Source organism: Pseudophryne corroboree (genome assembly GCF_028390025.1).
Source record: "Pseudophryne corroboree isolate aPseCor3 chromosome 3 unlocalized genomic scaffold, aPseCor3.hap2 SUPER_3_unloc_26, whole genome shotgun sequence".
Classification (NCBI taxonomy): domain Eukaryota; kingdom Metazoa; phylum Chordata; class Amphibia; order Anura; family Myobatrachidae; genus Pseudophryne; species Pseudophryne corroboree.
This window is the reverse complement of record NW_026967515.1, coordinates 529,162-546,240: the sequence shown is the minus strand read 5'-3', so window position 1 is coordinate 546,240 and position 17,079 is coordinate 529,162. Positions and strand designations below refer to the sequence as shown.

At 42.1% G+C, this 17,079-nt stretch overlaps 1 protein-coding gene across 1 annotated transcript in view; it reads left to right on the top strand.

Moving 5' to 3' along the window:
• The first annotated feature begins 3,615 nt into the window (after window positions 1-3,615).
• The window catches only part of LOC134983844 (oocyte zinc finger protein XlCOF7.1-like), a 52,473-nt gene continuing 39,009 nt past the window's right edge, over window positions 3,616-17,079 (top strand). The window contains exon 1 of the mRNA XM_063949467.1: window positions 3,616-4,572. Within this exon, the coding sequence (XP_063805537.1) occupies window positions 3,654-4,572 (919 nt within the window). The 5' untranslated portion in view covers window positions 3,616-3,653. The remainder of the gene's footprint in view (window positions 4,573-17,079) is intronic.

Genomic DNA, 17,079 nt, shown 5'->3' with positions numbered 1-17,079 from the left:
TCCCACTTCTTCCTATCCTCTTCAGGGAAAGGGAAAGCAATGAGAATTCTTCTAGGGATCTGGAATTTTTTCTCTTGATTTTTCTAGGATTTTTCAAACAAAGAGTTTAACTCCTTAGAAGCAGGGAAGGTAAGCGAGGATTTCTTATTTACTGTAATATAAGATTCCTCTACTTGTTCCGGAACCTTCTCAGAAATATGCAAAACATCCCTAATGGCTTCAACCATTCACTGCACCGCTTTAGCAAGGGATACATCCCCCCACCTGCATATCCCCATCACCCTCCCCTGTATCAGAGTCGGTATCAGTGTCAGCTTGCATTATCTGGGCAAGTATATGTTTTTTTTGGGTATGTAGGTGGGGTTTTAGATGAAGTAGTGGGAGCTGAATACTTCATACCCAACTACAGATTGTCTCAAAAACTGTGTCTCTTTCTCAGTATGTGACATCCTTGTTGAAATCTAGGATATCATTCCCATTAAAGAATCCACCCATGGGGGTTCGGAGTCAGAAGGCTGAGACAGCACATTGCAGTCCTGAGTACATGGAATAGACTCCTCAGGAGAAGATACACTCTGCAGCATAGGACACAGAGTCCTTAGACATGGTAATGTGGATACACACACTTACACACACACACAGGAAAATGTCAGACACAGTTTCCCCCAGAGTACCTTCAGAGAGTCACAGAGTATAAGGAGCCAGCCACACAGTGCCCCTGTAGACAGTTATTATGATAAAAGCCAAGCGCTGACTAACCTTAATAGGGAGGGCAGCGCTCCCTGTCAGTGTCCTAGTTCCTATGATCTGCAGGGAGAAAATGGCGCTGGTGAGTGCTGGATCTGCTCTGAGAGGAAGCCCCGCCCCTTGTACTGTTGAGCGGCTTCCCGCACTAATTGTTTATACTGGCCTGAGGATTTTAGTTATAACAGGGGGATTAGCGCCTGTTAGCTGTGGGACCAGACGGTGAATAGACGGGCTCCGCAGGAGACTGGGCACTCTAAAAGAAAGATTAGGTACTACCTGGTGTGCACTGGCTCCTCCGTCTATGCCCCTCCTCCAGACCTCAGTTAAGGAAACTGTGCCCGGAAGAGCTCACATTACAAGGAAAGGATTTGAACCCCAGGGTAAGACTCATATCAGCCACACCAATCACACTGTATAACTTGTGATAAACTTACCCAGTTAACAGTATGAACATAAACTGAGCCTCACACAACGGATGGCTCATAGCAAAAACCCTGTATTAGGCAATAACAATATAACGTATTGCAGAAAGTCCGCACTTGGGACGGGCACCCAGCATCCACTACGGACTACGAGAAATAGAATTACCGGTAAGTAAATTCTTATTTTCTCTAACGTCCTAGTGGATGCTGGGGACTCCGTAAGGACCATGGGGATTATACCAAAGCTCCCAAACGGGCGGGAGAGTGCGGATGACTCTGCAGCACCAAATGGGCAAACTCAAGGTCCTTCTTAGCCAGGGTATGAAACTTGTAGAATTTTGTAAAAGTGTTTGAACCCGACCAAGTAGCAGCTCGGCAAAGTTGTAACGCCGAGACCCCTCGGGCAGCCGCCCAAGAAGAGCCCACCTTCCTTGTGGAATGGGCTTTTACCGATTTTGGATGCGGCAATCCTGCCGCAGAATGAGCCTGCTGAATCGTGTTACAGACCCAGTGAGCAATGGTTTGCTTTGAAGCAGGTGCACCCAGCTTGTTGGCTGCATACAGTATAAAGAGCGAGTTAGTCTTCCTGACTCCAGCCATTCTGGAAACATAAATCCTCAAAGCCCGGACTATGTCCATAAACTTGGAGTCCTCCAAGTCACGAGTAGCCGCAGGCACCACAATAGGTTGGTCATATGAAAAGATGACACCACTATTGGCAGGAATTGTGGACGGGTTCGCAATTCTGCCCTGTCCATATGGAAACCCAGATAGGGGCTTGTATGTGACAAAGCCGCTTATTCTGACACACCTAGCCGAAACCAAGGCTAACAGCATGACCACTTTCCACGTGAGAAATTTAAGCTCCAAGGTTTTCAGTGGTTCAATGTGACTTTCGGAAACTCAATACCATGTTAAGATCCCAAGGTGCCCCTGGTGGCACAAAAGGTGGCTGAATATGCAGGACTCCCTTTACAAATGTCTGAACTTTACGCAGAGAAGCCAGTTCTTTTTTAAAGAAAAATAGACAGGGTCCGAAAACTGGACTTTAATGGAACCCAAATTTCAGGCCAAATACACTCCTGACTGCAGGAAGTGAAGGAAACGGGCCAGACAGAATTCCGTGGAGGCCTTCCTAGCCTCACACCAAGCAACATATTTTCGCCATATATGGTGATAATGTTTCCCTGTCACGTCCTTCCTAGCCTTTATCAGCATAGGAATGACCTCATCCGGAATGCCTTTTTCTGCTAGGATCCAGCGCTCAACCGCCATGCCATCAAATGCACTGTGTGTTGCTGAGCCTTCCTCGAGTGCAGCCTGTCAGAGCACATGCAGCCTGTCAGAGCACACGCTCCCACCCTTGTGCTGCCATACCCTGCCGCTAACCGGGATGCTGGCGCTGTACTCACCACTTTTCTTTCTTCTGGCTTTGTTAGGGGGTGGTGCCTGTGCTGCAGTAGTGAGCAGTCGCCTCGGGGGCTTGCGATCAGCACCCTCAAGAGCTCAGTATCCTGTCAGTGGAGTAGAGAACCATTAACTCTTCAGGAAGTTGGTTCATATTCCTGATCTCCCCCCCCCCCCCCCCCCCAAGTCCCACAAAGCAGAGAGGCTTCTTGTAACCTAACTAACTCGATAAAACAAAAACTAAGAAAACTCCTAGGAGCTCCCCTAGCTGTGAGCGGCTCCTCTGGGCACATTTTCTAAACTGAGTCTGGTAGGGGGGGCATAGAGGGAGGGACCAGTCCACACTATTAAACTCTTAAAGTGCCAGTGGTTTCCAAAGGACCCGTCTATACCCCATGGTACTAAATGGACCCCAGCATCCTCTAGGACGTAAGAGAAAGTAGATTATAACCTAGAAGATGGTGATGATTACAGGGTATTATATGGTGTATTGCATGTAAAGTACCTTGTTTCACACCTACTCTGCTGTAGCAATATACCTTCTATAATGGTAACACTTGTACAGACTTACCAGCGTATGAGCACACACATAAAGGAATGCTACCTTACCAATGCTTCCAGGAGTAACGTTAGGAGACATTTCTCTGATCCATCAGCTCATATGACTGATGTTATTGTTCATCTAAAATCTCCAATTCATACGATATGTTCCCCATCCATTGTTTTACATTGGTGCTGACATAGGACTTGGCGAGTGACTATATCTCCATTTATACTTCATGGTTAGTTACCAGTACAAGAAAGAGATATATCTAAGTTTTATTATAATATTACATTTGTTATTGTGAGTGTTCTCAGGAGGGTGAACACAATGATAGTACGAGACACAATATTATAAAGCCTTCACTAAAAGTTATGTTTTATTATACACACACATTTACAATTAAGTGTCTCAGAGAGTCGTCTTCTCCTATTGTTTGTAAGATTAATATTGTTACAGAAAATGTCACATTTCCATAATGTATTTTATTTCCAGCAGATGGACACACAAGCAAGAATATCTCAGAAGGACATCTAATGTTATCCCCGGATTGTGACATAAAAGATAATGACAGTAGACAGGATTCTCCAGGAGCTAATTCCATTACCCCAATTATATATCCAGCTCTATCAGCTGATCCCTCTGATCGTGGGAAATGTTCTACTGATCACTCTGATATTGGTGCATCAGCTCTGAGAGTAGATACAGTGTTTCCCTGTTCTATAGATGCCAAGTGTTTTACACAGAACACAAAGCCTATTAACCCACAGACAGGTAAGGCAGGTGAAAGGCCACTGATATGTTCAGAGTGTGAGAAATATTTTACACAGAAATCAGACCTTATTACAAATCAGCGAACTCACATAGGTGAGAAGCCATTTCCATGTTCTGAGTGTGGGAAATGTTTTGCACACAAATCATATCTTGTTATACATTACAGAAGTCACACAGGTGAGAAGCCATTTCCATGTTCTGAGTGTGGGAAATGTTTTACACAAAAATCACAACTTGTTACACATCAGCGAAGTCGCACAGGTGAGCAGGCATTTCCATGTTCTGAGTGTGGGAAATGTTTTGCACACAAATCACATCTTGTTATACACCACAGAAGTCACACAGGTGAGAAGCCATTTCCATGTTCTGAGTGTGGGAAATGTTTTACACAAAAATCACATCTTGTTATACATCAGAGAAGTCACACATCTGAGAGGCCATTTCCATGTTCTGAGTGTGGGAAATGTTTTGCACACAAATCAGCTCTTGTTAGACATAACATAAGTCACACAGGTGAGAAGCAATTTCCATGTTCTGAGTGTGGGAAATGTTTTGCACACAAATCACATCTTGTTATACATTACAGAAGTCACACAGGTGAGAAGCCATTTTCTTGCTCTGAGTGTGGGAAATGTTTTGCACACAAATCAGTTCTTGTTAGACATCACAGAAGTCACACAGGTGAGAGGCCATTTCTATACCCTGAGAAATAAATCAGCTTTTGTAGCTCACAATAGTCATCACTCAGGTGAGGAACCATTTTACTCTTCTGGAGTATACTTATCATTGCCCTGTGTTGTTCTTCAAGGTACTTATCCTATCTCCTATGCTTTTTGCAATATACATGCTACCACTGGGTTAAATAATCAGATGTCATGTCCTCTTCTACCACTGCTATACATATGACCTGTCTTTGCTCTGGGTACTGAGAATCTAGTACCAATCCTAAATGCTTGTCTAGCTGAGCTCCAGGTGTGGGTGATGCCAGTTGGCTGTGACTCAGTCCTGGTGAAACAGGTCCTTATGATAGAAGCTCACCAACAAAGGGCAGGGCTACAGCTCAGCTTTGCAAACCAACGAGACATATGCTTGGGTATTCAGAGCTACAAAATGCTGATCATTTGCGGAATCTTGGTGTCCTGGATTGTGGAGTGACACTTAGACATCGGTATCTGCCACAATCAGATCCTCATCTGAGAAACATAGCCAGACTCCAGCACATAATTCCCTCAAAAGATCTACCTACAGTCATACATGCACTTGTATCACACATAGACTATTGCAATGTCCTCTACCTGGGTCTCCCAGCAAAAGACTTGCACCGGTTGTAGCTTGTACAGAATGCAGCAGCCAGGCTGTTACCTAACCGGCCCGTTCCTGCCACATAACACCCATTCTCTGCTCTCTTCACTGGCTGCCTGTAAGATGGTGACTATTACATAATCTTACTGACTCTCCCAGCCCTACATGACCAGGGTCCGTGGTACCAGAAGCAGCTTCTGCCTCATTACTGCCCAGCTTGCTTACTTCTACCTGCAGATGAAGAACTGTTACCAGCAGTACCAAGAATCCCCAAGAAGTTCTGAGATGTCAGAGGTGAGAAAGGGTGGTGGCACTAGTTCTGTAGCGGGGGCTGCCTGAGGCACTGTCTGTGGGTAATATTGTCCCCAAGCAGCACTAAGGTGTCAGAGGGGAAACGGGGCAGTGGCAGTAGTGGGGGAGTACAGGGCGGGTGGCAGTAGTGGGGGGAGATGGTGGGTGGCAGTTGTGGGGGGAGACAGGGAGGGTGGCAGTAGTGGGGGGAGACAGTTCTGTGGCAGTAGTGGGGGAGGACAGGGTGGGTGGCATTTGTGGAGGGAGATGGGGCAGTGGCAGTAGTGCGGGAGATGGCAGTGGCAGTAGTGGGGGGAGACAGGGCGAGTGGCAGTAGTAGGGGGAGACAGGGTGGGTGGCAGTAGTGGGGGAGACAGGGTGGCGTCAGTACTGGGAGGAGACAGGGCGGATGGTCACAGTACAGTACCAGGGGCTGCTGGAGGCAGTAAAGAGGTGTATGGGTTCCGCACAGAACCAGTTGATAATTAGATTTAATGATTATTCCTTTTTTCTAATTAATCCCTTGTATGTATTACTGTTATTTGTTGTGTCAGCCTTTATGTGTGTTCTGTATAATAATCCTGAAAGTAGTGCTGCTACCGATCTCATATCATTTGTAGTAACTTGGAAAAGATGAGATATGAGGTGCAATCTGGAAGCTTATAGGGGGTAATCAGAGATGAACGCAGATGTGACATCACGCAGCCCCCCGGAAAATGGTCCTGGCCCGCCCGCGTTCACCCTTCAGGGATGCGGCCACAATGTGTGTGTCTGCGTGGCCGGTGCGCACGTGCATTTTGTCACCACCAGTAAACTGCTGTGGGCCACTACTGCAGTTGGGCCTGAATGACCCTCATAGGGTTTTGGCTCTTCTGATATGTATCTGTTTTACTTACCTGCAATACTATAATGTAACTTGAATTGTGTCTGTGCTTTAAGGATATTTTATCCATGTTGTGCAGAGTAAAGTATTTTTTAAGTTTAAAATATAGAGAAAAATAAGTGTATTAAAGATATGAAATAAAGTTGTTTAAAAACAAAAGATTTCCGTTGAGTCTTTTTATGTTTGTGTATTATCTTATTTCCAGATAATTGTCGCTATTGTGACAGAAACAATTTCCTGTTAATGTGTCACTTGTATTGTTGCTTTTGTGTCCAGTAGGTGGGCTCAGAAATATTATCCTTTTCCTCGCAGCCCCAGTTGCTGGAGAAAATGAAGGAGGAGCTGTTGATGGGTGACGTTCCGCTTGAGCTGACAATTTTCTCACCAGCAGGTCTTCCCTCCTCTGCAGACTTGTGTCCAAAAAGAGAGATACAACATAGGCTTTAAACCTAGAATCGAGCACGGTGGCCAAAATGTAGTGCTCTGATTTCAACAGATTGACCACCCTTGAATCCTGGCAAAGCGAATGAAGGGCTCCATCCACAAGTATTTCCAGGAAGATATTAAGTCTGAGGGACTATGGACAGGAGTAGAGAAAGACCACCTTTCTGTCAAAGTGACAGTTGACACCCCCACCCCCTTTCTACTGGGTACAGCCCCCTTTAATATTAAATGATAGTGTTTGATATCGCTTTATATAAAATTTTATATAAAATTTATAGAGTTCGATATTAAACCGTATTAAAAGATAATGGCTTTGAAAAGAGTGTCACGTAACACCAGTCGCAGAATACGCAATAAAGCTGTATCACAAACCAGCTTGTGATGAAAAAATTGACTTTACCAGGCTGTACACTTTCAAAACATTACAGTGTTATAGTGCACATGTTATAGTTCACACATTCCAACAATTTAAACATCACGCTTGGTACACATGGTACAGCTTTAAAAAGCACAATGACTAATGACCGTGTCCATTTTCTTAGATGCACGGAAGCATCACACATGGCAATGATTTAAGAAACACTGATTTTAATGACCATGCATGATTAATGATGACAGCACAATTTCAAAATCCACAGATCTACGGACTACCGTGACAACAAAAATTCAAAAGTTTTAGAATTACAGAATACCATGCTTGTAACAAAAACATCTGGTTATTAAATCAACATGTTAATCTCTGTAGAAGAACATTAGCACCACCTACAGGACTATGTGTTGACTCAAAATGACATTTTATTTTTAAACTATCGTGCTTTTAAATAAATATATATATATATATATATTTAAGTATTTGATTTTATATTTTCATTGTAACTGAAAAGAATTATCCCAATTACTAATTTATAAACCAAAGTTTATATGTTTAAAAAATCCTAGCCATGCTTGTAACAAAAACATCTGGTTATTAAATCAACGTGCTAATCACTGCAAAAGAACATTAGAGTCGTCTACAGGACTATGTATTGACTCAAAATGACATTTTATTTTTAAACTATTGTGCTTTTAAATAAATATATATATATATATATATATACAGCGTTTCCTGGCATGCAGCGGCACTCAGGGACTGATGCAAGCAATAGTTAAGCAGAAAGTGTTTATTCCATAGTGAAAAAAATGGTCCAACGTTTCGGGGTGCAACCACCCCTTTGTCAAGGTGAACAACAAGTTGTTCACCTTGACAAAGGGGTGGTTGCACCCCGAAACGTTGGACCATTTTTTTCACTATGGAATAAACACTTTCTGCTTAACTATTGCTTGCATCAGTCCCTGAGTGCCGCTGCATGCCAGGAAACGCTGTATGTACTACATATCCCAGAAGGCACCGGGGCGTCTACAACCACGAGGGGTGAGTGCCAATCCATTGGTATACATATATATATATATAAGTATTTGGTATATTTTTGAAGTGCTGAGTACGACGTGTAAGGCACCGCTAACAGATTATATCTTCATTGTAACTGAAAAGAATTATCACATTTACTAATTTATAAACCAAAGTTTATATGTTTAGAAACCCCGCCCAGCATCTTGGAAATGTGGGACGGCATACCACAGGTTGGTGGGGCCATTTGGCTCACATCCATGACTATAAGAATAGGACACAGCTCTGAAGTGGGACACACTCTGAGAAGGAATTTCAACTAAAGTTACATCGCTATACACACACGTAAAGGCATCATGGTAAGTGTTATTATTATTATTCTGCAGGGTTGCAGATTAAATATTTGGTAATAGTGTCATCTAGCTGCGCATTATCATGTTGCAGGTGTGTGTCATGCAGATGCAATAGGATATCTCATATTTATACAAATGTTATATTTTTTATTTTACAAATATGGCTGTGAATTAATGTGGCTGACTGAAGGTTGTTTAAATATGTGGTAATAGTGGTAATAGTGCCATCTAGTGGCGCATTATCGTGTTGCAGGTGGGGGTCATGCAGATGCAATAGGCTATCTCATATTTATACAAATGTTATATTTTTTATTTTACAAATATGGCTGTGAATTAATGTGGCTCACTAAAGGTTGTTTAAATATGTGGTAATAGTGCTATCTAGCGGATCATTTTGGGAATGCACCGACACTGTATTTCATGTAAATAATTTGTCTGATATTAATCATATCTCATTTTCATTATTGGTTCAGCGACAGAGAATGCAGAACATCAACAACAAAGATAATGTCATTTGTACATCCGGATCCGAAGATGATGATTTGCCAAGTTATCAAATGCGCCATGGTAAGCTAGGTCTATAAATACCATTGACACGTTTTTATTTATTTTGAAAAGTTTAAATAGTACGAAATTATAGTCAAGGTCTACAAATTGTTCATTTTTACTTTTTAAAAGTTTAAATAGTATGAACGTACAACAGTCTGGATACAACGTTGATAAGTAATTAAAAAATTAATTTCTCATTTTTATTTCTCACAAATAAATGACAGATACCACAAACACAGAGAATTTCGATGATGTTGGAGAAAGCCCGTTTGGTTTAGATTTCAGCATTATACCAGATTTTACTAATATTTTGGAATTGGCTCCAGCCTGTGAGTAACATGATATTTTTATTTATTTTTTATTTTTATTTTTTTCCCACCGGCTAAAGAATTAAAAATAAGCCTTGTACAGTTGTGCTGATTTGTTGTCAACTGTACACACTATATTCTCAATAATACAACTCTTTTTCATGTTATTCTAATTTTATACCGTATGTAATATTTATTTTTCATTTTTTCACCGGCTAAAGATTCCACAAAAATGGATGATGCGACGGCTGACAGTATTCTACGGGAAATATTGAACAAACCTGAATATTGTCACAACACAGCTATACAGACCGGCAATGCTGTTGATGAGCGACCGTTTTTTCCCCACTCGACAGGGGGCCGGGCTCAAACATTCGAATATAAACCAGGTGTGGATTCAAACACTGTTATATGGTATATTGTTATGCAGTAATTTAAATATTAATTTACGGGCATCAGAATATAAAGCCGGTGTGTAATCAAACACTGTTATATGGTATATTGTTATGCAGGGATTTAAATGCTGATTTACGTGCATCAATGTTTATATTTATTTTATAATATATGTATTACAGATGATGTTGTAGCAAGATGATATGATCCTACGATACCAGTAGGTAGTGATACAGTCGCGCATATACACAGGCCTAGTACAAGCGGGAAAACATCAAAACGCACAACCGCCACTGAAACGGAGAACCATCAATTTGCAATGCCGTCGATTGTACATAACAGCCTAAAGGAGCATGCTGGGTCATCGGTTATGGTGGTGCATAACGGTTGTATCAATCCGAACAAACGAAGGCCGGCTCGAACAAGAACGAATGAGAGAAGTCATAATTCAGCATTTACCGATCTTAAAAGAAAATTGTCGTATTCCGAAAATGATAAGCCGCAACGGGGAAGGATCGCGTTACAAACTGTATCAAGCGTAAGTAACGATGTTGCTGTAACATCAAAACACACAGCATTTAACACTGCAGACCGGGATGTCGCTGGTAATACAAAGACTGTAAAGGTTAAGAGGGCATTGTGTCTCTCAAGAAGTAATGTTAAGCAATTGCCGCAATCAGCTGTAATCACAATTCCAGATACACAGGGTTGCTCTGAAACAGAAACAAGACACATAGCAGGCATTGGTGTGTTATCAAATGTTGACTCAAGAACTAATGTTAAGCAATTGTCGCAATCCGATGTAATGACTATTCCTGATACACAGGATTGCTCTGAAACAGAAACAAGACACATAGGGGTAAATTTACTAACATTCGTAATTTTCGGGAAAAAGTCAAAGTTCAATCACGAATGACATCGAAAGTGTAAAACTGCAACTTTTTGAATTGATTACGACTAATTTACTAAGCTGTCGTATTCGGGTTTTTCTTTTGTTCCGATGTCGATGTCATTCGTTTTGTTTTTTGTTTTTTTACGGCAGTGATTAGCAAAACACTGCCGACTTTTTTACAATTAATCTCGGCCGGATCTGTGTGATCCGTGTTGGGGTTCATTTTTTTTGTTTTTTTAATTAAACACTGTAAAAAATTTTAAAAAATTGCGTGGGGTCCCCCCTCCTAAGCATGACCAGCCTCGGGCTCTTTGAGCCGATCCTGGTTGCAAAAATATGGGGGGAAAAATGACAGGGGTTCCCCCATATTTAAACAACCAGCATCGGGCTCTGCGCCTGGTCCTGGTCCCAAAAATACGGGGGACAAAAAGAGTAGGGGTCCCCCGTATTTTTAAAACCAGCACCGGGCTCCACTAGCTGGACAGATAATGCCACAGCCGGGGGTCACTTTTATATAGTGCCCTGCGGCCGTGGCATCAAAAATCCAACTAGTCACCCCTGGCCGGGGTACCCTGGGGGAGTGGGGACCCCTTCAATCAAGGGGTCCCCCCCCCCCAGCCACCCAAGGGCCAGGGGTGAAGCCCGAGGCTGTCCCCCCCCATCCAATGGGCTGCGGATGGGGGGGCTGATAGCCTTTTGTGTAAATGAAAATATATTGTTTTTAGTAGCAGTACTACAAGTCCCAGCAAGCCTCCCCGCATGCTGGTACTTGGAGAACCACAAGTACCAGCATGCAGCGGAAAAACGGGCCCGCTGGTACCTGTAGTACTACTACTAAAAAAATACCCAAAAAAAGACAAGACACACACACCTTGAAAGTATAATTTTATTACATACATACACACAAACATACATACATACTTACCTTATGTTCACACGCAGGTCGGTCCTCTTGTCCAGTAGAATCCATGGTGTACCTGTTGAAAAAATTCTACTCACCAGATCCAAGGTCCCAGGGTCCTCGGGGCATCCATGTTTAATCCACGTACTTGAAAAAAAAAAAAAAAACGCATACACGAGCCACGAACAGAAAGGGCCCCCATGTTTTCACATGGGACTCCTTTCCCCGAATGCCAGAAACCCACTCTGACTTCTGTCTAAGTGGGTTTCTTCAGCCAATCAGGGAGCGCTACGTTGTAGCACTCTCCTGATCAGCTGTGTGCTCCTGTCCTCACTGACAGGCGGCACACGGCAGTGTTACATGCGCTACATTGTAACCAATGCTGGGAACTTTCTGCCCTGCGGTTGACCTAAAGTGACGTCACCGCTGAGCAGAAAGTTCTCAGCATTGGTTACAATGTAGCGCATAGGCGCTACATTGTAACACTGCCGTGTGCCGCCTGTCAGTGAGGACAGGAGCACACAGCTGATCAGGAGAGTGCTACAACGTAGCGCTCCCTGATTGGCTAAAGAAACCCACTTAGACAGAAGTCAGAGTGGGTTTCTGGCATTCGGGGAAAGGAGTCCCATGTGAAAACATGGGGCCCCTTTCTGTTCGTGGCTCGTGTATGCGTTTTTTTTTTTTTTTTCAAGTACGTGGATTAAACATGGATGCCCCGAGGACCCTGGGACCTTGGATCTGGTGAGTAGAATTTTTTCAACAGGTACACCATGGATTCTACTGGAGAAGAGGACCGACCTGCGTGTGAACATAAGGTAAGTATGTATGTATGTTTGTGTGTATGTATGTAATAAAATTATACTTTCAAGGTGTGTGTGTCTTGTCTTTTTGTGGGTATTTTTTTAGTAATAGTACTACAGGTACCAGCGGGCCCGTTTTTCCGCTGCATGCTGGTACTTGTGGTTCTCCAAGTACCAGCATGCGGGGGAGGCTTGCTGGGACTTGTAGTACTGCTACTAAAAACAATATATTTTCATTTACACAAAAGGCTATCAGCCCCCCCATCCGCAGCCCATTGGATGGGGGGGGGACAGCCTCGGGCTTCACCCCTGGGTGGCTGGGGGGGGGACCCCTTGATTGAAGGGGTCCCCACTCCCCCAGGGTACCCCGGCCAGGGGTGACTAGTTGGATTTTTGATGCCACGGCCGCAGGGCACTATATAAAAGTGACCCCCGGCTGTGGCATTATCTGTCCAGCTAGTGGAGCCCGGTGCTGGTTTTAAAAATACGGGGGACCCCTACTCTTTTTGTCCCCCGTATTTTTGGAACCAGGACCAGGTGCAGAGCCCGATGCTGGTTGCTTAAATATGGGGGAACCCCTGTCATTTTCCCCCCCATATTTTTGCAACCAGGATCGGCTCAAAGAGCCCGAGGCTAGTTATGCATAGGAGGGGGGACCCCACGCATTTTTTTTGGAGAAAAAAAACAACTTTCCCACCCCTTCCCACTGATACACATGCACGGATCTCATGGATCCCTGCATGCCTATGCAATCACGGCTCAAAAAAGCAGGTCTGCTTTTTTTTAGCACTTTTTTGCGATTTGTAATTTTTCACGGCAGTGTTTTCCTCTTTGGAGATTTGCACTTTTTAGTAAATGACCGAGTTCTACTAATTTGCTGGCGTATTTTGACCGATGGTGTATTCATTCGTATTTTTTTACAACTACTTGCAAAAAAATACGAATGCCCTCATCTCTGCCGTGATTTGAGTTTAGTAAATGACCGAGATGACTTTGAAGAAAAAACGGCATCTCGGTCAAAATCGGGACCTTAGTAAATTTACCCCATAGCTGGTAATCCTGTGATATCAGATATTGATGACATAAATGGGCAAGAGCTTATTACACACTGTGGAGAGTCAACGACACAAGAACGGCAGAATAGTGCTGATGAAGAATTATCAGCCGTTGCAGGAATTTCTGGTAATACTACAACGGTTGATTGTGTAACATCAATGCCCAATATTTTTACAACGGCAGCCGTGGTACACGCATCGGCTGATGCTTGTGCACCGGCGCACGGGATAGTGCCCGACATAGTTGATGGATGTCAAAATACAGAACAATTAGGTCAAGACGCTGAAATACAATTTTACGCATTGTTGGGTAAGATACGGGAAGATGTTGAGAACATGGGTGTAAAAGCCGGATATTTGTTAAAATACATTAAAGGTGTGAGCCACGGTGGGAAATGTAAACAAGACATTGTTAAAGAAGTTGTTGAGACGTGTATGAATGTCATGTCAAAATACATAGATCGGTCAGTTAAGACAACTGAATTTATTAAAGCCAACATACATCATTTTGCAGAAATAAATGAAACTGAGCCGTGACTAGGCATGTTAGGCAATGGTTTGAAATGTGGCATAAACAAGATTAGGTATTTATGGTAAGCGCTGTCCCTCTCTGAGGATGTTTATATAAATTAGTTACTCAATGTCCAAGTATCTTAAACAAACATTTTTATTGCATCCTTGATAAATTTTTGTGACACATTGCACATTAAAAAGGATTGGACATACATAAAACATAAAACATTAAAAAGAAGAATTATTGCACAGACCCTTATTTGTAAACAAGTGACAATAGTCTATGTGCAATTCATATAATGGTGCAACTTCTGGTTCATACCGTAAAAGGCATGTGGTGTGTGCCTTTGATGTAAAATGGGGTTCCAGCTGGCAGCCCAGCAACACACCACACACTTTGCCAATGTAGATGGATAACACAGGTTCCCGGTAAGAATCCAAAGAGGTCACAATTCCATTAATACGGCACAACGCGTTTCGGATGGTATATCCTTTCTCAAGTGTATTATTTTCCCTTTTAAACCCCCTTTCCGGAAATGAATTAGTTTGACTTTCCCGCCGTTTGCGTTCCAACTTCCGGAACCGGATGTAAGAGCGCTCTTTTGCGGTTCATCTCCCCGTCGGATCCGGAAGTGTACGCTCCGTCACTTGCTGTTGTCAACGTAACTCCAAGGGCCCGCGATGACACGGCGCCTCCGCCTTTGCATTCACGTTCGTCGGCGGAAGTGATGTCATTTGCGTTCCACCTCTTGGGCAAACCCGGAAATATATGCGTTCCATTCACCGTAAACATAGATAGGAGGTGGTATCCGTTGTAAAGTGCTCAGATTTCCCTCATATTCACAAGAACAAAGAGTATTCTTCCCAATTAATAGATCCTTTACTATCTATCCACTTTTTGCACCCATCTCAATACTAATAATTTTAACATTTTGTTCACCTTCCAGACAAATATACAAACAGTTTCCTTTCTTGATCTAAAAATATATGTAAAAGACAATGTGTTGTCCACGTGTATATTCAGAAAGGAAACTGATTCTAATTCATATATTGACATCACAAGTCAACACCATCGGAAATGGCTGGAGGGCATACCTTTAGGCCAATTCAAACGAGTAAAAAGAAATTGTACTGAAGAAGAGGTATGTCAAACAGAATTAGAATTGGTTGGAGAGCGCTTCAAAAATAAGGGGTATTCAGATAAAGATATTGTTCAAGCAAAAACAAAATTGAACACAATTGAAAGGGAAGATCTTCTAAAGTGTAACACTAATAAGAAAAAAGATGATCCATCATTACAATGGGCTTTTATTAGCCAATATGGATCTAATTTTAAATTATTGGAAAAAAGCATACAGAAGAATTGGAGGGTCCTACAGGAAGATCCCATTTTGAAAGAACATCTACCTAAAAAACCGAAATTCATATATCGAAGAGCTCCTTCGCTCAAAGATAAATTAGTTAACAGCACACTATATGACCCCAAAACAACCAGTGAAAGAACAAAGGGGTTTCACCGGTGTGGCTCTTGTTTGATGTGCCGCTCCACCAATAATTCTTTTAACTCTAGGAAAATTACCTCTTTTAAAGTACATGACAAATCCTATAATATAGGAAGTTTTATTACTTGCCATTCACGTAATATAATCTATTTGATAGAATGCATGTGCGGACTTATATATATAGGCAAGACCACCCGAAATTTAAAAACACGTATGGCAGAGCATATATATAATATAAGGAAGGGGCAATTAAATCACCCGCTATCACAGCATTTTTAAAAACTTTCATAAAAATTGTGAATTTGAAATCAAACGTTTTTTGGGGATTGAACAAATAAAAGAAACCAGTAGGAATAGAGATATTGATGTACGTTTGGCAAAAAAAGAAATGGAATGGATATATGTTTTAAACACATTGGTTCCTAATGGTCTTAACTCAGACTTTGAACTAAAATGGTTTATGATGTAATAAAATATTTTATGTTCACTTTTTAATCTGTTCTTTATCTCTTTCCCCCTTTTTTCCACATGTCATAACAAAATATAACGTTGCCGGTAGGGATGGACTACATGGGAATGAAGTATCATGCAGAATTTTTTTTATTTTTTTTTTTAAATGGGCAACTTATATTAGTAAAGGATCTATTAATTGGGAAGAATACTCTTTGTTCTTGTGAATATGAGGGAAATCTGAGCACTTTACAACGGATACCACCTCCTATCTATGTTTACGGTGAATGGAATGCATATATTTCCGGGTTTGCCCAAGAGGTGGAACGCAAATGACATCACTTCCGCCGACGAACGTGAATGCAAAGGCGGAGGCGCCGTGTCATCGCGGGCCCTTGGAGTTAAGTTGACAACAGCAAGTGACGGAGCGTACACTTCCGGATCCGACGGGGAGATGAACCGCAAAAGAGCGCTCTTACATCCGGTTCCGGAAGTTGGAACGCAAACGGCGGGAAAGTCAAACTAATTCATTTCCGGAAAGGGGGTTTAAAAGGGAAAATAATACACAATATCACAGATGCACTTGAGAAAGGATATACCATCCGAAACGCGTTGTGCCGTATTAATGGAATTGTGACCTCTTTGGATTCTTACCGGGAACCTGTGTTATCCATCTACATTGGCAAAGTGTGTGGTGTGTTGCTGGGCTGCCAGCTGGAACCCCATTTTACATCAAAGGCACACACCACATGCCTTTTACGGTATGAACCAGAAGTTGCACCATTATATGAATTGCACATAGACTATTGTCACTTGTTTACAAATAAGGGTCTGTGCAATAATTCTTCTTTTTAATGTTTTATGTTTTATGTATGTCCAATCCTTTTTAATGTGCAATGTGTCACAAAAATGTATCAAGGATGCAATAAAAATGTTTGTTTAAGATACTTGGACATTGAGTAACTAATTTATATAAACATCCTCAGAGAGGGACAGCGCTTACCATAAATACCTAATCTTGTTTATGCCACAATTCTTGACACTTGATGTTAGTGTCCTTTTTGGTATTCAATGGTTTGCGGCATATCCCTTTCTTATAGTGCGCAATAATCCACCAGAAACCATATCTTTTTCCAAATGGTTTGAAATGTGTTTTAAATTGAAA